General features: G+C 57.6%; 1 protein-coding gene across 13 annotated transcripts in view; it reads right to left on the reverse strand.

Annotated features, from left to right (window-relative positions):
* HSPG2 (heparan sulfate proteoglycan 2) overlaps positions 1 to 21,934 on the reverse strand; it is a 108,434-nt gene that overhangs the window by 9,328 nt on the left and 77,172 nt on the right. For 8 of the 13 annotated variants that reach the window (XM_066375355.1, XM_066375354.1, XM_066375350.1 and 5 more), the window contains 40 exons: positions 21,281 to 21,381; positions 21,004 to 21,184; positions 20,192 to 20,317; positions 19,910 to 20,062; positions 19,689 to 19,831; positions 19,237 to 19,372; positions 19,006 to 19,160; positions 18,608 to 18,758; positions 17,838 to 18,007; positions 17,604 to 17,751; positions 16,805 to 16,956; positions 16,526 to 16,658; positions 16,279 to 16,430; positions 14,876 to 15,011; positions 14,565 to 14,716; positions 13,760 to 13,898; positions 13,511 to 13,662; positions 12,769 to 12,904; positions 12,513 to 12,664; positions 12,166 to 12,304; positions 11,425 to 11,576; positions 11,094 to 11,241; positions 9,904 to 10,055; positions 9,345 to 9,486; positions 8,990 to 9,141; positions 8,466 to 8,607; positions 8,207 to 8,347; positions 7,807 to 7,941; positions 7,374 to 7,555; positions 6,704 to 6,899; positions 5,591 to 5,770; positions 5,045 to 5,305; positions 3,746 to 3,950; positions 3,117 to 3,214; positions 2,214 to 2,480; positions 1,363 to 1,472; positions 1,017 to 1,164; positions 812 to 928; positions 410 to 427; positions 32 to 143 (listed from right to left, as the gene is read on the reverse strand). In XM_066375355.1, the coding sequence (XP_066231452.1) occupies positions 32 to 143; positions 410 to 427; positions 812 to 928; positions 1,017 to 1,164; positions 1,363 to 1,472; positions 2,214 to 2,480; positions 3,117 to 3,214; positions 3,746 to 3,950; positions 5,045 to 5,305; positions 5,591 to 5,770; positions 6,704 to 6,899; positions 7,374 to 7,555; positions 7,807 to 7,941; positions 8,207 to 8,347; positions 8,466 to 8,607; positions 8,990 to 9,141; positions 9,345 to 9,486; positions 9,904 to 10,055; positions 11,094 to 11,241; positions 11,425 to 11,576; positions 12,166 to 12,304; positions 12,513 to 12,664; positions 12,769 to 12,904; positions 13,511 to 13,662; positions 13,760 to 13,898; positions 14,565 to 14,716; positions 14,876 to 15,011; positions 16,279 to 16,430; positions 16,526 to 16,658; positions 16,805 to 16,956; positions 17,604 to 17,751; positions 17,838 to 18,007; positions 18,608 to 18,758; positions 19,006 to 19,160; positions 19,237 to 19,372; positions 19,689 to 19,831; positions 19,910 to 20,062; positions 20,192 to 20,317; positions 21,004 to 21,184; positions 21,281 to 21,381 (5,965 nt within the window). The remainder of the gene's footprint in view (positions 1 to 31; positions 144 to 409; positions 428 to 811; positions 929 to 1,016; positions 1,165 to 1,362; positions 1,473 to 2,213; positions 2,481 to 3,116; positions 3,215 to 3,745; positions 3,951 to 5,044; positions 5,306 to 5,590; positions 5,771 to 6,703; positions 6,900 to 7,373; positions 7,556 to 7,806; positions 7,942 to 8,206; positions 8,348 to 8,465; positions 8,608 to 8,989; positions 9,142 to 9,344; positions 9,487 to 9,903; positions 10,056 to 11,093; positions 11,242 to 11,424; positions 11,577 to 12,165; positions 12,305 to 12,512; positions 12,665 to 12,768; positions 12,905 to 13,510; positions 13,663 to 13,759; positions 13,899 to 14,564; positions 14,717 to 14,875; positions 15,012 to 16,278; positions 16,431 to 16,525; positions 16,659 to 16,804; positions 16,957 to 17,603; positions 17,752 to 17,837; positions 18,008 to 18,607; positions 18,759 to 19,005; positions 19,161 to 19,236; positions 19,373 to 19,688; positions 19,832 to 19,909; positions 20,063 to 20,191; positions 20,318 to 21,003; positions 21,185 to 21,280; positions 21,382 to 21,934) is intronic. The other 5 variants (XM_066375359.1, XM_066375358.1, XM_066375357.1 and 2 more) reach the window with 1 other exon arrangement.

Raw genomic sequence — 21,934 nt, forward strand, 5'->3', positions numbered from 1 at the left:
CCCCTATAAACCAGGAGGGTGAGGGTCTCACCGAAACTCAGGCCTTCCGCCCACGAGGCCGAAGGAGATGAAGTCGGGTAGCCTGTTGGCCAGGTTGGTGGTGCTGCCTGGCATCCGCTTCTGCCCATTGTACAGCAGCATCCCTGGGCAGACACAGCCGTGTAAGGGCCTCCCAGCCAGCTACACGCTCCCTGTCTGCCCAGCCCAAGAATGAACCCGCCAAGCTTGTGAGCCCTCCACTCTAACAGCTGTCGCTCCCTCTGGCGCACCCCACACGGCCAGAGCCTTCCCACTACCTCAGGAGGGTGCCCTAAATAGAAGGCCTTGCGGGCAGCTCCTAGAGAGAGACTGACTGCTTCACGCACACTGTAGGCTCTACCCGAACGAGGTGATGGAGGCAGACACTCACCCGAGTAGAGAAGGAGGCCTGGACAGTGAAAGTCAGAGACCCGCAAGAGGTGGAAGGAGACAGATGAGAGAGAGAGAGAGAGGAGGACAGGGTGAGAGATGGGAGGAGGGGGAGGGAAGGAACAGAAATAAGAATAGGAAGAGGGGACCGGAGGGTTGGGTGTCAATGCACCAACGGCAGAGGGGCTGTGGGATGCTCAGGGAGCAGATGTCACAGAGGTGGGGATGGAGAAGAGAGGAGGTATGAGCGAGGCCCAGAGGGGAGGCCCAGCAGGCCTGGGGGCTCTGGGACATGGAGGGCTGAGGGGGGTGAGGACTTGGGGCTGCCAGGGCCCATACCATGATGGCAGTTACACCAGATTCCCTGCCCCAGACACCCCAGATCAGCTCCTCTCCTGCTCACCATCAGCGGAGTCGGGCCGGAAGGTGATCTGGATCTCGAACTTCCTGTAGGCATCCTTGATGGTGGGCAGCGGCAGGAAGGAGCGGGGCGTCTGTGTGAAGTAGGGCACCACCCTCTCTGTCGGCAGAGAGCACAGTTAGAGATGATAACCCACCAAGCAGTGGACAGGGCACTGCCGATCCCAGCTGGGGGGGTACTGTCTTACCTGGCACCTGCAGATTGGCAAAGGCTTTGACCTTGCCCTGACGGTTAGTGGCAGTGCAGATGTAAGTGCCCGCATCCTGTGGTTGGACTGAGGGCAGCATCAGCATATTGTTCTCCACGCGGCTGTTGGGTGGCAGGTTCCCATCCAGCTGCAAACATATGCACACTTTGGACCCTGGCCTTGGCCTGCATCTCCATGGGGCCCGTCTCCCATGTCTGTCTCAGGCCACCCTCAAACCCTGAACACTCTGTGGCCAAACCTGGACCAGGTCCGAGGGGCACTGAGGAAATGAAAACAAGGTCCCTGACCCTCAAACATGCCCACTGGTACCCTGCCAGGCATTTACCTTGCTCCAGCTGATGTCAGGAGTTGGGTAGCCAGAGGCCATGCAGGGGAAGACTGCTGCAGAACCAGCAGGCACACGGACCTCTGGAGGCGTCGAGATCTGGGGCAAAGCTAAGAGGACGAAAGGAGCAGAGATCATCAACCTGACGACAGCCACCATTTGTGAGTCCAGCCTGTGCCCCGCCTTGTTTAATCTTCACATTATTCCTTGAAGGGAGACAGTATGTCCCCATTCCACAGGTGAGGAAACTAGCTTAGAGAGAAAAGTGGATGCTCACTCCTGGTCACTCAGGGGGAACTGGGCAGAGTCAGGGCTCAGGAGCAGATCCATTTGACTCCATAGCCCAAGTCTCTTCAACACACCTGGGCAGAAAATGGTGCAGCCCTTCAGGGACCTGAGAGGGGGGCACTAAGGCAGTGTGGGTGAGGAAGCTAAGGGGCAAGGCAAAGGGTTACGCCTTTGAAGAAAGCACAGATTCGTGCCTGCCCTGCGTCCACTGCCCGTTTTACTCGTTATGTCTGTTTGGTGTTTACACGTCTCGTCTCTGCCCTCAGACTGGGCTGTAGGTCTCCCTCATCACAGCAGGTGCCCCAAATAGGTGAGGACTACATATCTGTTTTGCTCTTGAAGCCCCTTGGGGTAGGCTTTCCTGCAAGTTCCAGCCTGTCCTAGAGGAACACTCACTTTATCCCCTGCTGCCACCACTTGTGATGAAACCTGCCCCTTAAATACAGAAAATTAAAAATTCCCAGGAGAGTGCAAAGAAAGAGTGAAGCAGTCAGGGCAGGAGAGGGCAGTGCCAGGAGCCCCTGCCACACTGCCGACCTGCAGAGGTCCCTCCCAGCCTTCACCTTGCACGAGCAGCAGCACGTGGGACTGGGTGGTGCCGGCAGCGTTGGTGGCGGTGCAGCGGTACTGTCCGGCGTCGGCCAGCTCCACGTGGGCAATCCTGACGATGCCTCCGGTCTGCATGACCCCAGGCCGCAGGCGTCCTCCCACTTTGCTCCATGTCACTTGAGGCTTGGGGTCACCCAGGGCCAGGCACTCGAACTCCACAGAATGGCCAACCACCACGGTCTGCACAGAGGTCCGGATGTTGATGAGCACCGAGGGCAGGGCTGGGGGAGGAGGAGGCAAAGGCAGTGTGAGGCCAGCCTGCTGCAGCCCTGGCCTGAGGGTGCAGGAGATTTCTTCATTCATTAACACGCTCACTTGTCTGTGCTTTTTTTTTTTTTAATCAGGCTTTTTAAAAAAAATATTTTATTTTATTTATTCTTTTTTTTTTTAGAGAGGAGAGAGAGAGACAGAGAGGGAGAGAGAGGGAGAGAGAGGGAAAGAGAGGAGAGAGAGACAGAGAGAAGGGGGGAGGAGCTGGAAGCATCAACTCCCATATGTGCCTTGACCAGGCAAGCCCAGGGTTTCGAACCAGCGACCTCAGCATTTCCAGGTCGACGCTTTATCCACTGTGCCACCACAGGTCAGTGTCTGTGCTTTTGTTCATTCCTTTACTCACTTGTGTATCCACTGTCGTTCTTCATCGTTTGTTTGAGCACCCACTCAATCCACCCATCTCCCTCCCCCCTCCTTCCCTTGCAATAATCTGTCAAGCCCCCTTATTCTATGCTAGACACAAGCAAGATAAAATTGAATCATTCTCTTTATTCATAATTTAAGGGGCTTCCTAGGAAATGTGGTCCCTGAGCCCCTCATCTCTGTGCCCAGCTCTTAGCAGAGGCCTGTCGCCACCATCTTACCTTGAACAATTAGCTGGGCAGTGGCTTGGGCTTGTCCCCATGGTCCATGGGCCTGGCAAACATATGTCCCTTGGCAGCTCTGGTCCAAGTTCTGGATTCTGTAAAGAAAATACAAGTTATCGGTGGATGAAAACAATTGATGAGAATGCTTTGCAATGGCACGGGAGTTCAAAGCCATCAGAGATCAGCATGTGGAGTCAACTCTCTCAGTAACCATATGAGGTAGGTAGGTGGGCAGGCAGGGTGGTTGTCACCACACTCATTTTAGACTAACAGCTTATGGTCTAGTGTTCAAGATAAAAGTTATCAAGTAGCAGGGCTGAGATCAGATCTCATGTGTACATATCTGGCCTCAGAACCTGCTTTTTCCTCTATACAGTAATACAAATATGGGCCACTGTTTACTAAAGGCCTCCTACATGCTAAGCACTATGTTAAGTGCTTTAGATAACTCCATTTTGGTCTCACATAACCCACTGTACAGCTGAGAACACCGAGGTTCAGAGAGGTGAGGTGACCTGCCCAAGGACACTTTCATGAGGAGCCCCAGATGGCAGGTACTCTAACAGTCCCACGGTACCCCTGGGGCTGGCGTGCCCACGCTTAGTCCTGCCCCCATCCCCACTCACCGGAGCACCCCATCCTGTACACTGTGGCCAGGAGGCAGCTGACCCCCTTCCTTGACCCAGCGGATCTGGGTGTCTTGGTCACTGGGCACGGCACAGTGGAACTCCACACTGGCCCCTATGCTCTTAGTCTCCAGCTGCGGCGTGACCTGAATGGTGGGTGTGGATCCTGCTGGGATGGCGGTGGCAGGGAGAGAGCCGGCGGAGCCTGTGGGGACATGTATGAGGTTGTGTGTGGATGTGTGTGCACGTGTGCGTGTGCGTGTGATCCCTGACGCCTCCTCAGGACCTAGGAAGCCCTCATTCTAATAATCAAGGAATATTCTTTTCCTTGTAGCTTCTCTGACCAGAGGGAAGAACCCTTTCAGTGGCAGATTCGTTCATTCGCTCACTCATTCAATCAACACACAGAAGAGCCTGTGAGGCACGGGGCTCTGTGCTTCTACCAGCTCTCGTCTGATATAAGAGGGTCCACGGTCATGAAGTCACCTACATGTCCTCCTGCAGCGGATGGATGGGAGTGTGGGTGCAGATACATATTATCACCATTTGCTAAGTGCCTCCTGTGTGCCACAGGCCTTACATACATGTGTCTTTCTTTCTAAGTCAGCCTAGGTGCCGGCACTGTTCACTGTACAGACGAAGAAACTGAGGTGTGTCATTAGCTGATCTGGGCACATCTTACAACTATCAAGTGATCGAGCTGTGCACTGGATCCAGGCTCATTGTAACCCAGGTTCTTGACCAATGGGCAACATGCTTTTCCACTTCTAGAATTTGGGGTCCAACAGCACTTGTCTGGCCGTGTGTAATTGATGGAGGAGACCACGGAGATGCTGGATTCCTTGGAGATCCAGTGAAACCCTGGGCATGCCAGGGGTGGGTACTGCCCTATTGTCACACATTCATTGCCATTACTGTTTCGCATTTAGTGACCCACTCTGGGTCCTGCGGTGGACAAGCCTGGGTCTAGGCCCTGCACCGAGTGTCCTTAGTCAGGCAGGCGAAGAAAGCCGGAGTACTCATGTACACAGCCCTTGGCCGTGTGAGGTCAACGCCAAGGGAGGGATGCAGCCATGAAATCTAGAGGGGCTGAGAACTCAGTGATGGGGGTCTTCCTGGAGGAGGCAGGCCTGCTTCAAGCCTTAGGGAAGAGGGGGAGAAGGAAGGATTTCCAGGGGGGAGTAATGGAGGAAGGTCTTTGTGCCCTAAGTGGGGCTCCCCAGGTGCCAGCTGCTGGGTAAGTTAAGGGCCTGGAGGAAAGCTGACCCCCGTTTGCCCAGCCTGAGGTAGGCTGCTCACCTTGAACGAGCACCACGGCAAAGGCCTCAGCCGAGCCCACCTTATTGGTGACCTGACAGCGGTAGCGGCCTGAGTCCTCAAGGGCCACAGGCTCAAAGCGTAGGACCTCGTTCCTGGCTGTCACCCTCCCAGGGAGGCTGCCACCCACGCGGCTCCACTGGAAGGTGAGCGGGGGTGTCCCATGAGCCAGACACTGGAGCTGCAGCATCTCCCCTGCCCTCACCGAGGCGTGCTCCGGGACGGTGGTGGCATACGGGGGGCCTGGGGGAGGGGAGGGGAGGACAGAGATCAGGATGGGAGCTGGAGACTTGCCCAAGGACCAAAGGAACTGAATGGTGAGCCCCAAGGTCTGAGGACGAGGGAATCAAAGGTCCTAGGAGGGAAGGTGGGTTGTAGGGTAGGGCAGGCTCTGGGGCCTGAGGTACATGGGACCCTCCAGATGGGGTTTCTGAGGCTCTGTCCAGGGAGGACCCTGGAGGGGAGGGGTGCTCAGACAGGGTGTCAGTCAGACAGGGTGGGCCAAGGAAGGGTGGATAAGGGCCTTACTCTCCACGTGCAGGAGGATGGTGGCCTCAGCATGTCCAGCAGGGCTAGTAGCATTGCAGATATACTGGCCCGAGTCCTGCTGGGCTACCCGGGGGATGATCAGTGTGTTGCCTTCCAGCTTGTGCTGCCAGGGCAGTGGGGAGCGCAGCTTCGACCAGTGGATGGTGGGCGTGGGGCTGCCTGTAAAGGGGAGCGGAGGACGGCAGAGGTTGCTGGGCTGCCCCGGGACCAGCTGGGAGTAGGGCAGGTGAGGAAGGAACCTGGGTGTTCTTGCCCCTTCATGGGAGACACTAAGTAGGCACCTCAAACATCACTTTGGGAGGCCAGCAGCAAAGCCCGCCCCCTGCCCCAGGCACGACACCATCTTCAGATTTCTTGTGTCTGAAATTCAGACCCAGGGCGCTGCTGCTCTGCCTGCCCTGTGTACCAGCCCGTCCATACCCACTGCTGCTCTGCCTGCCCTGTGTGCCAGCCCATCCATACCCACTGCTGCTCTGCCTGCCCTGTGTGCCAGCCCGTCCATACCCACTGCTGCTCTGCCTGCCCTGTGTGCCAGCCCGTCCATACCCACTGCTGCTCTGCCTGCCCTGTGTGCCAGCCCGTCCATACCCACTGCTGCTCTGCCTGCCCTGTGTGCCAGCCCGTCCATACCCACTGCTGCTCTGCCTGCCCTGTGTGCCAGCCCGTCCATACCCACTGCTGCTCTGCCTGCCCTGTGTGCCAGCCCGTCCATACCCACTGCTGCTCTGCCTGCCCTGTGTGCCAGCCCGTCCATACCTGCTGCTGCTCTGCCTGCCCTGTGTGCCAGCCCGTCCATACCCACTGCTGCTCTGCCTGCCCTGTGTGCCAGCCCGTCCATACCCGCTGCTGCTCTGCCTGCCCTGTGTGCCAGCCCGTCCATACCCACTGCTGCTCTGCCTGCCCTGTGTGCCAGCCCGTCCATACCCACTGCTGCTCTGCCTGCCCTGTGTGCCAGCCCGTCCATACCCGCTGCTGCTCTGCCTGCCCTGTGTGCCAGCCCGTCCATACCCACTGCTGCTCTGCCTGCCCTGTGTGCCAGCCCGTCCATACCCACTGCTGCTCTGCCTGCCCTGTGTGCCAGCCCGTCCATACCTGAGGCTGAGCAGCGCAGGGTGGCCGTGTGTCCAGCTTCCACAGTCAACTCAACTTCTTCAACCTGGACCTGTGGGGCCCCCGGGGGCACGTCGCCCGTGTCCACAATCACCTCCACTCGCTTCTGTGCTGTGCCCAGTGCATTCTGAGCTAGGCACACATAAGTACCTGCATCTGCTGGTTTAGCTGATGTAATCTGAAAGAAAGCAAGGAGGCCAGTTATGTGGGCAGGGAGAGGGGACAGCCCCCCGCTCTGCCTTGGCTTCGCCTCTTTCCTCTACTCTTCCTTTTGTTTTCAGCTTTCCTATTTGATTGGCTGCTTGAGAGCTAACATTCAAGACATCCCATTAGTCCATCCATCCACCCACTCACCCATCAAACCGTCCACCTAATCATCCATGTAACAACCATCTACCCAACAGCGTACCAACCCACCTACCCACCCACCCATTCTTTCTTTCTTCTTCCACCTTCCTTCTTCCCACTCATCCTCCATTCTACCCACCATCCACCTAACCCACCGCTCCCTTTCTCTCTCCATCCATTCATCACCCATCTGCCCACCCAACCCTCTTTCCTCCAAGCATCTGCCCAAAAATGGGCCCTAACAGGGCCTCAGACGCAGAGATGCCACAGCCCTGGCCTCTGGCCAGAGGAAGCCAGCCCTTACCTGCAGTATCGTGTGGCTGTCCACAAACCCAAACATCTGCTGCTCCAAGTTGGTGGGGGTGCCGATCCGGGTCCAGCGAGCAGAAGAGTGGGGCTCCCCGGCACTGACGCACTCCAGGGTGAGGGCCTTCCCCACTTGCACCCGCACAGGGCCCTCGGGGAGCACAGACACCGTAGGGGGCCCTGCCCAGAGGAATAACACAGCTGATGCCCATGCAAGGCTCTGCTGGTCATGCTCACTGTCAGCCCCCTTCTCAGGAACGACCATGTGGCTGCTTGTCTCCCCACCGCACCAGTGGAAACACCGAGGCTCAGAGAGAAAGAATGCCCCAGAGGGATGCAGTGGCAGAGACAGGATTTACACCTGGAAGTTCTGAGCTTAGAATCGGGGCTGGAAACAGGAGGGCAGAGCCTACAGGGTTGATGCCCCTCACCGTGTACACTGAGGTTGACGACACTTTGGGCCACGCCATAGGCATTGGAGGCCACGCAGCGGTAGGCCCCATGGTTGCTAGGCCGGGTGCCCACGATGGTAATGATGGAGCCGTTGGGGCTGATGTGGACGTTGTCTGTGGGGTTGGCAGTGGGAAGGGTACGGTCAGTGAGGGTGTCCTCATGCCTTGGTGCTGCCAGTAGGTTTACCTATGCCCTACGCCCCAACCCCTCCAGTCTGGGTGTCCAGCTCACAGTGTCAGATGGCAGACTCCTGGGTCCAGTCCCCTTACCCAGGGTCACACAGTGAGTTTGGTGCCATCTGCAGCCTCTGCCCGCCCACAGTGGTGATCAGAATGTATTCACACCTGCCTCTAGTCCCACCCACCCCAGCCGGCTCACCCTCCAGCTCTTGGTTCCGAGTCTTCCACTCAAGGCTAATGGGGGCTGCCCCGTCATGGATGAGGCACTTGAAGCTGGCATCTTGGCCCTGATGGACGGTGCTGCTGGGTGGATCAATGGAGATGACAGGGCTCCTGAGGCCTGGGGGGGGTGAAGAGCGCAGAGGGTTGGGTTCAGCAGGGCTGGGTTGGCTCGACCCCCCGGCTTTGGTTCCACAGCTTCCCCTCCTTCCCCTGCCTATGGCATCTGCCACACTCACGGTAGGAGGAGCCGGCACTGGGTGGGACAGTGACCGTGAAGGAGGCCTCCCGCTCAGGGCCCGCCCCGCCGGCCACGCGGCACACGTACTCTCCAGAGTCGGCGGGGGAAACGTGGTGGAGCCGTAGCTGGGAGCCGTGGGTCTGTCGGAGGAAGGGGCAGCCATCAGGCCAAAGAGCCTGGACAGGGCAGGTCCCCAGGTCCAGCTGTGCCGGTGCCCAAGAGTTCTGCCTTGGGTCTCAGGAGCTCAGGGCTCCAGCCGATACTGACGAGCTTCATTCAGACTCCCACACGTCCAGCCCACCCATTTCACAGAGGAGGAGACTGGTTCAGTAACAGTTCCAAGGCAGAGCCAGGAGGAAAATGGGGTGTCCTGACTCCCAGGCTGGTGAAATTTTCCTCCAAAAAGTATTTTCTCCCATGGGCCCCCCAAGCAGGCCAGGGTTTGCATGAGGTTTGGGGTACAGAACGCAACTATAGGTCAAACCCTGTCTGCCTGAAACCACCCTGCCCTGGTCCCTGTACCTGGTGCCGGGCGGGGAGGCTGCCCCCGCGCTTATGCCACGTGACCTGGGCGTGGACCTGCCCGGGCACCACACAGTTCAGGTCCAGGGTCTGCCCTTCAGCCACGTGGGAGGAGGAGGACTCGATGTAGATGGGCTGGGCCAGTCCTGGGGCTGTGGGCACAATGGGCAGGTGAGCAAGTCAAGGCCCCCAGGGGTGATAAGGGTCTGCATTCCCTGGGGTTGGGGGGAGCAGCTGAAGGGCCTTCATGAGGCTGAGAACCAGAGCTCTGATAGGAGAAAAGGGAGGAACAAGGCCAGAAAGCGATCCCACACCAAGACAGTGCCCAGCACCGCCCACTGCTCTCGTCACTCACCAGGAATGGGGCCTGGGCTGGAGGCCTCAATTGTGACCAGGACAGAAGCCTCCAGGGTGCCTGAGCTGCTGGGCACTTGACAAAAGTACTCGCCAGAGTCCTCTGGGGACACTTGGTTCAGCCTTAGCAGGGTGCCGTGGACCTGGCCAAGGTTGGGGTGAGAGCGGGGAGAGTGAACTGGGGGACAGTGGCCAAAGACCTTCAGATGCCCGAGCCCTCTGGTACCTGAACCCCAGGATTGTCACGTGCAGTCATGTAGCCTGCATCCTGTCGAAGGCAACCCCCTTTGACATTAGACATTGTGGATTATGTTTATTATGATATTTTTTTCTGGTAGGAAGAAATCCAGCCTTGAGTATGAGTTGTCCTCTTTTCATTCCCACCAAGGTGCTGGGGGGGTTAGGGGGGACCCTGCCATGCCCAGCCTGTTCTTGACCCCCTGACTCCCAGTGATCTTTGGGCTACCTTCCCTCCAGGACCGGATTCCAGCAGGACTACCTGGACAGGGGGTGGGGTGGGGCAGGGATTGCCCACATCCTGCTTTCTCTAGCCCCCTTACCTGGTGCCGGGCTGGAAGGCTGCCCCCTCGCCTGTGCCACGTGACCGGGCCGTGGGCCTGCCCAGGCACCACACAGTTCAGATCCAGGGTCTGCCCTTCAGCCACGTGGGAAGAGGAGGTCTCTATTCGGATGGGTGGGGTTCTGCCTGGGGCTGCGGCACAGGAACAGGTCAGTGAGCTGGGACCCCATCCCTGTGTCCCCAAACCCAGTGCCAGATGCCCAGATGTTCAGACTAGAGACCATGGGAGGGTGGCCTCGATTTCCCCTTTCCCATTCTCCAGAGGCCGGGAGCTGCTGCGCTAGTCTGGGGAGGGGAGGTAGAGGTGCCTCATTTTCCCAGCCCCACCCCTGACTCCGGTCCCACCATTGCCTCCTGGGCTCCCAGCACCACTGCTGGCCAGGGCTCAGGGTCAGGCACTTCCACACAGACCACTGATGTCTCCTAAATTAAACACTGTGTGGCTAAGAACCCAGACTCTGGGGCCAGACTGCCCGGCTCCAAAACTCAGCCTTAGCATTTATTAGTTCTGTGACCTTTGGAAAAGTACTTCACCTCCCCATGTCTCAGTTTCCCCATCCATAAAACGGAGAGAACAATCACCTCTACCTCCAAGCATTATCTTAAGGATGAAATGAGTTAATATGTGTAAATATAGTACATATTAACCACTTAGCAACTATTATCATGTCTGCCATAGCCATGTGCTCCCTGTGCTGTTAATTACATTCTCCTTTGGACTCATTCACTTAAAAGAAAACCTTTAATGCTTAGTTCCATTATAGGCAATGATTTCCTTGAAATTGTGACAGGTTTGGAGTGCTGCTGTTTTTTTCCTAATATGCCACTATTAATATAAATGATGTCTATCAGGGTGCTACCTAAAATCTCTCTCACATACCCCTAGAGGTGCATTTCCAGCCTTCAGAGAACTCAGGTAAATTGTTGCAAGAGCTTTACTGACCCCGCTGTACAGAGGAGGAAAGTGAAACGCAGAGAGGAGAGGACTGTGTAACATCTCAGAGTGCGGACAGAGGAGCTGGGACTCAAGCCCACAAAGGCCAGACTCCAAAGTGTGTGCTCTCGGGCTCTAGAGCTGAACCCCACTTGACCTGGCTCCTGACCTCTGCCTGCTGGTCCCCCCCATTCCTCCCTCCTCCCGCCTCCTAGCACCACTGTAGGGACCCTCACCAGGGACAGGAACAGCACTAGAGCCAGAGGCCTCAATGGTGACCAGGACCGAGGCTTCCGGGGAGCCAGAGTTGCCCACCACACGGCACACGTACTCGCCGGAGTCAGCTGGGGACACCTGGTGCAGCCGTAGCCGTGAGCCGTGAGCCTGAGCAGGGACAGGACAGGGAGACAGAAGAGCAGACATGGCAACAGGAATCCTTGAAGGACTGGGGCCAGGAAGGTGCTGCCTCCCACAGGGTCTGCCAGGCCTCCTTCCTGGGCAGACGGCTATGTAGGGCCTCCACATCCAGCAGCCCTCCCACTGTTTCCTGCCCCCAAACTCCCATACCTGGTGGTGGGCTGGAAGGCTACCCCCACGCTTGTACCACGTGACCTGGGCGTGGGCCTGTCCAGGGACCACACAGTTTAGATCCAGGGTCTGCCCTTCAGCCACGTCAGAAGATGATGACTCAATTCTGATGGGCATGGCACCACCAGAGACTGGGGGCACAGAAACACCAAGTCAGAACTTTGGCCATGGTCAAATTTGGGAACAATGGGGTTGGTGGACACCTCAGCAATAGCAGCCCCCACCCACTGAGGTAATAATAATAGTTAACACTTCCTAAGCACTTACAGCATGCCAGGCACTGTTCTAAGCACTTGATGTCTGTTAACTCATTTAGTCTGCACAAAATTCATCAACTTCCTTCGATGACAGAGATGTGCTATCTCTCACCTGCACTGTCCAATACAGTGGCTACTAGCTACATACATGTGGCCACTGAGCACTTAAAAGGTGAGAATGTAAATTAATTTTTCTTTCTTCCGTGAATTTTAAATTTTAAATAATTTAACTGCCAAACATGGCCGGTGGCCATCACATGGGACAGCTCTGTGAAGCTGGAATGACCAATATCCCCGTTTCACTGAGGAGAAGCCTGAAGCTGGGGGAGAAAAGTAGCTCACTCAAGTCCCTTCAGGGTATAGGCAGGATTCAAAGCCAGGCATCTGTCTGCACGGCCCTTCTTCGTAGGGAGCACTGTTCCCTGTGTCTCCCTGACCCTTCCAGGGTCTTCATCAGACTCACCGGAAGGGTTGCCGGCACTGGGAGAGACTGAGACCGTGATGGAAGCCTCCCGGGCATCGATGTTGTTGTTCGCCCGGCACACGTACTCGCCCGAGTCTGCCACAGACATCTGGTGCAGCCGCAGGCGGGAGCCGTGGGCCTGGGGTGGACGGTGAAGGAGGGAGAGAAGGGGTTGAGGGGCCTCCCTCATCAGCCTTGCTAGAGCTACCCTCTGTCTACCCAGGGCAGGAGGGAGGACTTCCCCAGGACTGGCAGCGAATGCTTCAGGCTCTCCATCCATGGGGCGGTCCTTGCGCCCAGCCCAGGAGGTGAGGGTTCTACCCCTACTGCCACGTTCCACTCTGTACCTGGTGTCGGGCAGGAAGGCTGCCCCCACGCTTGTACCACGTAATGATGGCCTGGGGCTGCCCAGCCACCACGCAGTTCAGATCCAAGGTCTGCCCTTCGACCACGGTGGGGGACGAGGACTCAATCCTGATGGGTGGGGAGACACTGGGCACTGGGGACAGAGAGGGTCGGATGTAGCCAGAGTCAGCCAACATGACGGTGCCAGGGACCTCCCCCTGCAGCCACTTCCTGGACCCCTGCCTTGTGGGCTCTTACCATGGAAGGAGCCACTGCCCTGGATGGTGACAATCAGCGAAGTCTCCTGGGAGCTGGCACCATTACTGACATGACACACGTACTCGCCCGAGTCTGCTGGTGTCACCTGGGGGATCCGTAGCCGGGAGCCCACAATCTGAAGGGGAGGAAATGTGAGTGGGTGAGGGCAGCACCTCCACATCTTGGGCACTGCTGCTGCCAGCCCTGGACTCGGGGAGCATCCCTGCCTTGACTGGGCCAGCCCCCCACCCCTCAGCCTCCTTCAGAACCCCCTCGGCAGCCTTGCTGAGGCTCTGGGCTGGGGTGCACCAGTGCCTCTAGCATCTGTACTGTTCTGCTGAGGTCCATGCTGGTGACCGCAGCGTCTGCTATGGCTCCAGCTACACTGCTGTCAGCTGGCTCGTCGGCCTCACCCGCTCGCCTGTGAGATCCCTGAGAGCAGGAACCTGTCTCATTCCATTTGGAATCCTTAGTGCCAGGTGCAGGACCTGGCCCGGAGCAAGTTCTCAGAGAACTAGAGTGAGTGAGTAAATTATAGAGTGTTCTGTTAAACCATAGGATCCAACAGAGATCGGAGAGACTTATCTCTGTATCCTCCACACTGGTCCATGGCCCATACAGCAAAAACACTCAGTATTTGTTGAATGACTAAACAAACACAGAGGAGGTGCTGAGAGCCCCTCTGATTCCCATCAGGGCCAGTGCACTCAGCCTTTCCCTTCCCTGCCCGCTGACTGAGTACCTGGTGCCGGCTGGGTAGGCTGCCTCCACGCTTATACCAAGTGATGGTGTGGGGGGCTTGGCTGGCCACCAGGCAGTTGAGGTCCAGGGTATGTCCGTTGGCCAGAGAGGCCGAAGAGGACTCGATGCGGACGGGGTACACCACACTCTGGGCTGGGAGGGTGAGATGGGAGAGAGGGTACGGGAGCCGCTGAAGGTGGAGTGGCCCTAGCAGCCGCACACCACTTCCTATGGCCCCTGAGATACTTACAGTCAGGGGGATTATGGCGCTGCTGGATGGTGACCAGGACTGAGGCTTCCTGGGTGCCAGAGTTGCTGTCCACACGGCACACGTACTCCCCAGAGTCAGCGGAAGTCACCTGGGACAGCCGCAGCCTCGAGCCATGCGCCTGAGAGGGCAGGAGAGAGGCAGGCTCAGAGCGGGGCTCAGAGGCTCCCAGCCAGGCTCTACTCCCTCCCCGGCCCCTCCCAGCCAGGCTCTGCTCCCTCCCCGGCCCCTCCCAGCCAGGCTCTGCTCCCTCCCCGGCCCCTCCCAGCCAGGCTCTGCTCCCTCCCCGGCCCCTCCCAGCCAGGCTCTGCTCCCTCCCCGGCCCCTCCCAGCCAGGCTCTGCTCCCTCCCCGGCCCCTCCCAGCCTGGCTCTGCTCCCTCCCCGGCCCCTCCCAGCCAGGCTCTGCTCCCTCCCCGGCCCCTCCCAGCCTGGCTCTGCTCCCTCCCCGGCCCCTCCCAGCCTGGCTCCTCCGCTGGAGCTTGAGGAAAGCTCTTCTGGGGAGAACTGCCATTCATGACCCTTTAATTTCCAGTCCCACTGTGGGGACTGGGTCCAGTGGGAAGAAGTAACGGACTGACATTTGTTGCTGCGCTGCAGGGCAGGTGAAAAGAGGCAGTGTGAGCCCATGTGGCAGATGAGGACACCGAGGATTGGGAAATCAAATGACGGGCCTCAAGTAACACAGCAGGCCAGAGACAGAGAGCTGCCTCTGAACTCAAAACCTATGGTCCTTATTCTGTAGTCATGAAGGCCCTTCAGGCCCCCCGTTAGCTCCCTCCTTCCTACCTGGTGCCGGGCAGGAAGGCTGCCCCCACGCTTGTGCCACGTGATCTGGGCATGAGGCTGCCCAGTAACCAGGCAGTTCAGATCCAGGGTCTGCCCTTCTGCCACATGTGAGGAGGATGACTCAATCCGGATTGGGAGGGTAACCCCGAGCCCTGGGGACAGAGAGCAGAGGGTCAATCCCTGGCTGGAAGAGGAGGAGAGGTGGGAGAGTGAAGGTAGGGACTTTTGGTCTTGTGAGATCCTACCACTGCTGAAGTGGAAGCCTCCCCTGGCTGGGCCCCTAGCTCTCCCCTCCCTACAGCACCACTCACCAGGCACAGAGCCTACAGGCTCAATGGTCACCAGAACAGAAGCCTCCAGGGGCACTGAGCCCCCCACCACGCGGCACACATACTCGCCCGAGTCAGCTGGGGACACTTGGTTGAGTCTCAGCAGTGAGCCATGTGTCTGGAAGGAACAGAGGTGAGGTCAGAAGGGGGGCCTATGAGACCCCTGCGCCTATAACATGCCTCACTCTCGGACCCCTGAGGCCTGGCCATCAGCCTTGGCCTGCTTAGGGGTGGGGAAGAGGGGGTCTTGTTCCAGGAGTGATGGGTGCCCAGGAGGAGCCATGGTGAACCAAGCAAGCACTAATACCATATTCCATCAATTCTGAGACACACGTTTTGAATCTCTGAAGTCCCGACGCATCTTACAGTGAATAATCTTACAACAGCAGTTTTCTTTTCTTAGAGGCATGTAAAATAATGGTGTATCTAGCAATCAAAGGCATCCTAAGTGCTATAAAATAGAGTAATAATAATAGCTGATAGTATTACAGTAATTACACAGCTCATAGCACTCTCTGAGACAGAGCTCTGAGAACTGCCTATATATCAGGTCTACCGGAAAATTCTGTCCGTTTCAATCACAACAAGTTTCGACACGTGTAAGCACATGTTTATTTGGCACATGTGTGCCTCTCTATTTTTATCACTTAATGTATACATACTGACGTAGCAAATTAACTAAAACAAAGTTGATTCACGTTAGTCTTATGTGTGAAGCGATAGTGTACCCATGGCTACTGATAAAGTTCATTTACGCCACTGTCATTTTTACGAATTTCAACAAGGAAGAAATGCTACAGAAGCATGTCTGTCGCATCCACCATATTCCCTGCACTTAGCACCCTCCGACTATCACTTGTTTTTGTCCTTACAAAATTTTTTGAAGGGCAAAAAATTCAAAAATGAAGAAGATATCAAACAAGCACTGGTTCAATTTTTCGCATCAAAAGATAAAACATTTTTCAAAAATGGGATATACAAACTGCCCTCACGCTGGCAAGAAATCATTAATAATAATGGCAATTATATTATTTAATAAAGTTTATTGACGGTAAGAAAAATTTGTATTTTGTTTTATTCCAAAAACGGACAGAACTTTCCGGTAGACCTTATATTAAGACAATTCTGTAAGGGAAGGTGCTCTTATGACCACTGAACAGGTGCTGAAACCGTGGCCCAGAAAGGTTAAGTAACACACCAAGGTTACAAATTAGTAAGTGGTGAAAGCAGCATTCACACTGAGGGCTCTAACCATGCCCTAGACACCTGTGCAATGAGGTCCAAGGCTGCCCTGTCTCAGAGCCTCCAGCCTTCCCCAGCTCTGCCCTCACCACCCAGGGGCCGCCCTCCTGTCTCCTCAGCCTGCCCATCCTCTACTCCTGTACCTGGTGCCGGACGGGGAGGCTGCCCCCGCGCTTATGCCACGTGACCTGGGCGTGGGCCTGCCCGGGAACCACACAGTTCAGGTCCAGCGTCTGCCCTTCGGCCACGTGGGAGGAGGAGGACTCGATGCGGATGGGCTGGGTGCTGACAGGAGCTGAGGGAGATGGTCACTGGGTCACTCTAGGTCTCCGCAGCTGCCCCCATCTACCCCCTTTTCCCGTCCCAGCCCAGTCTGGCGACCCTACTCACGATAGGCAAAGTTGGCCCCCTGCGTCCCCGTTACTGTGACTGTGATGGAGGCCTCCACTCCATTGCTCCGACAAACGTATTCGCCCGCGTCAGCTGGTGATGCATGAAAGATGTAGAGGTGGGAGCCACGGACCTGGGCAGCGTGGGCACATGTGTGAAGGGTGCTTCCCGGAGCCCAGCAGATGCCCCCTTCCCTGCTCTTCTGAACTGGGAACTGCCAGCCCCTCAGCTCAGGGGCCAGGATTCTCACAGCCTTTCCACCTTTTGGCTACTGTGTACCTGGTGCCGGGCGGGGAGGCTGCCGCCGCGCTTGTACCACGTGACCTGGGCATGGGCCTGCCCGGCCACCACACAGCTCAGATCCAGCGTCTGCCCCTCAGCCACGGTGGAGGATGAGGACTCGATCCTGACAGGAGGGACAGGTCCCGGGGCTGTGGGGACAGAGGTGAGGGTAGCAGAAGGGAGGGCAAGAGCTGCCCACTGTGCAGCCAGCTCAGCCCTGTCTCCTGAGGCCAGGAGCATGTTTGGGGGTTTGGTGACCTGGGCTTGATGTCCTCAGCTAAGCAACCCTGAGGAAAGGGACAGGGTAGGGGAGAAGCCTTGCAGACTGAAGTAGGGAAGTAGAACAGATGAAGGTAGTTGAGGCTGGGAAAGAAGACGAGGAGGCAGCAGCAGGAATGTGAGAAGTGACGTGGCCAGAGAAGAGTGGCCTGACCTGTGGTGGCGCAGTGGATGGAGCAGGGACCTGGAATGCTGACGTCACCGGTTTGAAACTCCAGGCTTGCCCGGTCAAGGCACATACAGGAAGCAACTACTACTATGAGTTGATGCTTCCTGCTCCTGCCCCCCTTTCTTTCCCTCCTCTCTCTAAAAGTCAATAAATAAAGTCTTAAAAAAGAGAGAGAGGAGTGCTGGGAAGATGGCGGATAACTCAGCAAAGCAGAGCCTGCCGGGGCTGGGCCCTGTGGCCAGCTTCAATGTGAACTGGGCCCCGGTCACCACAGGAGTCCCTAGGACCTCAGCACCTTGGCAAGCTCTCAACCTCCCCCAGCCTGCCCTGTCACTGGCTGTCACTCACCAGGTATGGAGTCAGCACTGGAGTCTGAGGCCTCGATGCTGACCCGAACAGAGGTCTCTAAGGGACCAGAGGCAAGGACTACTCGGCACACGTACTCGCCGGAGTCGGCTGGGGACACCTGGTGCAGCCGCAGCCGTGAGCCGTGGGTCTGAATGAAAATAGGGAGCGTTGGGTGGGGGCCGGAGCAGACCAATCCAATCCCTCCAGTGAGCTGGCCTTGGGGGGCTGCTGTACCTGGTGCAGGGTGGGGAGGCTGCCCCCGCGCCTGTGCCATGTCACCTGGGCATGGGCCTGCCCGGGCACCACACAGTTCAGGTCCAGGGTCTGCCCTTCAGCCACGTGGGAGGAGGAGGACTCGATGCGGATGGGCTGGGTGCTGCCCTGAGCTGGGGCTCCACCAGGAGCTGAGCACAGAGAGGCTGGTCAGATGGGAGGCCTTTCTGGGGCTGGGACCATGTTCTTCTGCTTCAGCATGGCCAGTCAGACCCTTCTTTTCCTCCCCGACCTCCAATTCAGAGTTCAGGGTCCATTTGCCCACACCATGATCTGTGATGAGCTGCTCTGGCCCACAGGGAACCAGGGTCCTTTGTGCCCAGGCTAAGCCAAGAGATGTAGACAATAATGTCACAACTACCTCCTACAGTGTTTGCTGTTTTCCTGCCATATGGTGTGGTATTGTCCTTATTCCACAGGTGAGGAAACTGAGGCCCGAAAGGTAAAATAACCAGTTCACAGCTGATAAGGGGTCAAGTCAGGTGAACCCAGGTCAGCCTGACTCCCAACTCAGTGTTCAGCACTGATTCTGCTGCTTCCTGGTGGATTCTGAACACAGTCCCCTCATCATGGGGCCCAGGTTACCGATCAAGCTTCTCCGCACCCTCAGTCCCTTCACCTCCCCAAGCAGAAAGTGGAGGGTCAGAGCCTGCCTGTTGACCCCTCTTGTCCCGAAGAGACCACAAGCACCTTCCCCGGGGACAGGGAGGAGACCCCGCCTGGCTCTTCACCTGGGGTGTCGCTGGGGCCGGAATGGGTGTTGTGGAGGACAGAGATGGTGATGGACGCCTCCTTGGAGCCTGACCCGTTCTCCACTCGGCACACGTATTCCCCGGAATCAGCTGAGGAAACCTGGGGCAGCCGGAGCACGGAGCCGTGTACCTGGCCAGGTGGGGACAGAGGGACAATAGGAATGGGGCGGGGGCCGCTGTCACCACTCCCTCTGAGCCTCAGTGAGCCATTCATCAAGCTCTCACTGGCTCCTCTGAGCCGCCCCGTGCCAGAAGCTGGAGAGGGAGGAAAAGGAGGGCTGGCCCCTGCCCGCAGAGAGGACCAGGGCTGTGTGAAGCCACCATCTGAGCACAGGACCACCCCAGAACCCCAGGCACGGGCTCGGGGCCCTTCATACCTGGGTGTGGGGAGGCAGGTTGCCCCCTCGCTTGTACCATGTGATCTGGGCTTGGGGCAGCCCTGTCACCACACAGTTAAGGTCTAGTGTCTGCCCTTCAGTCACGGAAGGCGATGAGGACTCAATCCTGACTGGCAGGGAGCTGGCACCTGAAGCTGGGGGCAGAAAGGGTGTGAGTAGGCGTTAAGGGAGCCCTGGCTTGCCTTCCTTCAGCCCCCGGAGGTCCTATACCTGAAAGGACGACCACTTGGATCCGGGCCTGAGCAGTGCCCGCAGGGCTGGTGGCCACACAGAGGTAGAAGCCAGCATCGGCAGTTGTGATGGCTGGGATGAGCAGCGTGGCGATGTCTGTGCGCTCAGACCGGGCCTGCCACACAGGAGGACGGTCAGCTGCCTGAGCCGCTGAGGCAGCCTGGCAAGGGCCAGCCAGTGGAGGGGAGGGGGTGGAGGTAAGCCCAGAGCCAATATTAGGGTCCGGTTGGGCACTAAGGAGAGCAGAGCCAGGCAACAATGCAAGAGGCCGACAGCTCCTGCCCACCAGGATGTCTGAGCAGGCTGCCCTCTTCGAAGCGAAGGGAACAAGAAGAGATGAAGATGGGGTAGGGAGTGCAGGTGGGAGGGACAGGTAGCAAGTGCTGGGACTCTGCTGAGCCGCTGTGCCTGGCCCAGATGGACCGCCTCACCTGTGGGGGGAGGCTGCCTCCTTCCTTCCTCCAACTGATGGTGGCACCGGGCACACCTGCTGCTCTGCAGTACAGCCTGACAGTGCGGCCTTCGTGCACCTGGGTCTTCTCTGGACTCACCTGCACCCTGGGCCCATTGCCCCCTGCGGACAGAGCCCTGTGAGCTACCTCTCTGGGTTGCCCCTGTGCTCCCAGCCCCACCCTCAGCCCTCTGCGCGCACCGTGTACATGGAGCACGGCCCTGGCCACATGCTGCCCAGCGCTGCTGTGGGCACGGCATAGGTACTGGGCTTGGTCCGAGGGCTCGACAGCTGGCAGGCGCAGGATACCACCATGGATCTGTGCTTTCTGAGGAAGCTGGCCACCAGGGCCCCCTGACATGGAGAAGTGACATCAGCACCTCCTGGGACAAATGGCCCTCTTCCCCCAGCCTAAAATCCCGCCCCTAGCTTCCCACATCCAGGAGAGCCAGGCCCTGAATGTCACTCCCGCCACAGCCTCACCTGTCCACTCCAGGTTGGGCACGGGGTGCCCCGTGGCGCTGCAGCGGAACTCGGCCAGCTGCCCAGGCTGCACTGTGAGCTGTGGCGGGTGGATAGAGACCACGGGGGCAGACAGGGTACCTGAGGCTACCAGGAGGAGAAGGAACATGTGGTTGGGGGAGTGTTTTGACAACAGCCTCCAGGCTGCTCCCTCTGCTTCACCAGCCCCTAATGGCCATTTGTCCACATAGCAGTTAAGGGAACTTTTCAAATGTCAATGGGATCCTGTTACCTCCCCATTTAAAGCCTATCTGTGGTTCCCTATTGGTTTTAGAATAAAACCCAACTCCCCAGCTCTGATCCTCCAAGGACTACATGCACTTCCCTCTCCCTACACCTTCAAGTTTATCAGCCAGCCCCCACCCCTCCACATTGGCCTTGCCGTTCCTCAAACAAATCAACACACTCATGTTTCAGGGCCTTTGCACGTGCTACTCCTCTGCCAAGTACACTCTCTGCCAGCTCTTTAAGTGGCTGAACACCTTCCCTTCCGTCAGGTCTCAGCTCAGATGTATTACTATCCCAGCACGCATCACCGTGTGTAATTAGGCTGCATGTTCCTTTGTTCCCATGTTTATCTTCGCCCTACTAGAACAGGTAGGTACTGCAAGAGGGCAGAGCTCCCGATTAACCTTCTTTTCCCTGTTTCTGCAGAGTCGAGGCCAGGACCTGGCATACCACCGATGCTCAGAAACTGTCAGCTGGTCACTAGTCCTGGTGGACACTGGGAAGGCTGGGGGTGGGTGGGTCAGGCATGGACACGAACAGTATACCTTGCACATGCAGTGTGGCTGTGCCCTGATCCATGGCGAACATGTTGGAGCCAGTGCACACATAGGTGCCTGCGTCACTCGGCTGAACATTGCGAATGGTCAGGATGCCGTTGAAATCCATGGCTCGGGCTGGCAGTTTCCCATTGTGCAGGCGGGTCCACACCAGGGTGTACGCCGGAGACTGCAGGCGGGGCGAGGGGATGGGTAGGGATTAGGAAGGTGCCGGGGGATCCCAGGAGACAGGGTCTCCCCGATGACCACTCCCCGCCCTGCCCACCTTGCTCTTGGCCGTGCAGATGAAGGTGACGTCGGCTCCAGGGCGCACGCTCTGGCTCCGCTGCTCCTCCACAGTCACTGCGATGGGCTTGCTTGGAGCCTCTGCAGGGACGGGAGGCCCCCCTCTGCCCGTCACTGAGGTGCTGGCCAGGCCCTTGTCCTGCGGCCAGTTTCTCTCTCTCCACCATCCTGTCTAGGTGTCAGTTACTTCCCAGTCTCGCTTAGGCTCCAGTCCACTCCCTGGCATTTCCCTCCCTCGTCCACCCAAACCCCATCGTCCGTCCTTCGGCTAGCGCAACCAGCGGGCTGCGGCGACCGTGCACCGTGACTCCGCTTGGCTCCAACTCATGACCACAGACCACAAATGAGCTCTGAATGGTTCACACTTCAGTCCAACTGGGTTTCTCTGTCTGGTTCAAATTTCCAGCCTTCCAAAACCATTTCACACCTCCTCCCATCCTCTCCACCCTCCCGAGCCTTCCTTCCACTTCGGAAGCTAATGGCTTCAGTTCGCACTTATTGAGAAAACTGAAACTACTGGACAGGAATTCTCCCGTCTTCCCAAACCTACCCACCTCCCTCCTTCCTGGTCCCTGAAGAATGAGATTCTCCCCCCAACACTCCCACTTGCCTGGGTGCTGGAGTCCCTGGCACT

The sequence above is a fragment of the Saccopteryx leptura genome, chromosome 3 (genome assembly GCF_036850995.1).
Source record: "Saccopteryx leptura isolate mSacLep1 chromosome 3, mSacLep1_pri_phased_curated, whole genome shotgun sequence".
Classification (NCBI taxonomy): domain Eukaryota; kingdom Metazoa; phylum Chordata; class Mammalia; order Chiroptera; family Emballonuridae; genus Saccopteryx; species Saccopteryx leptura.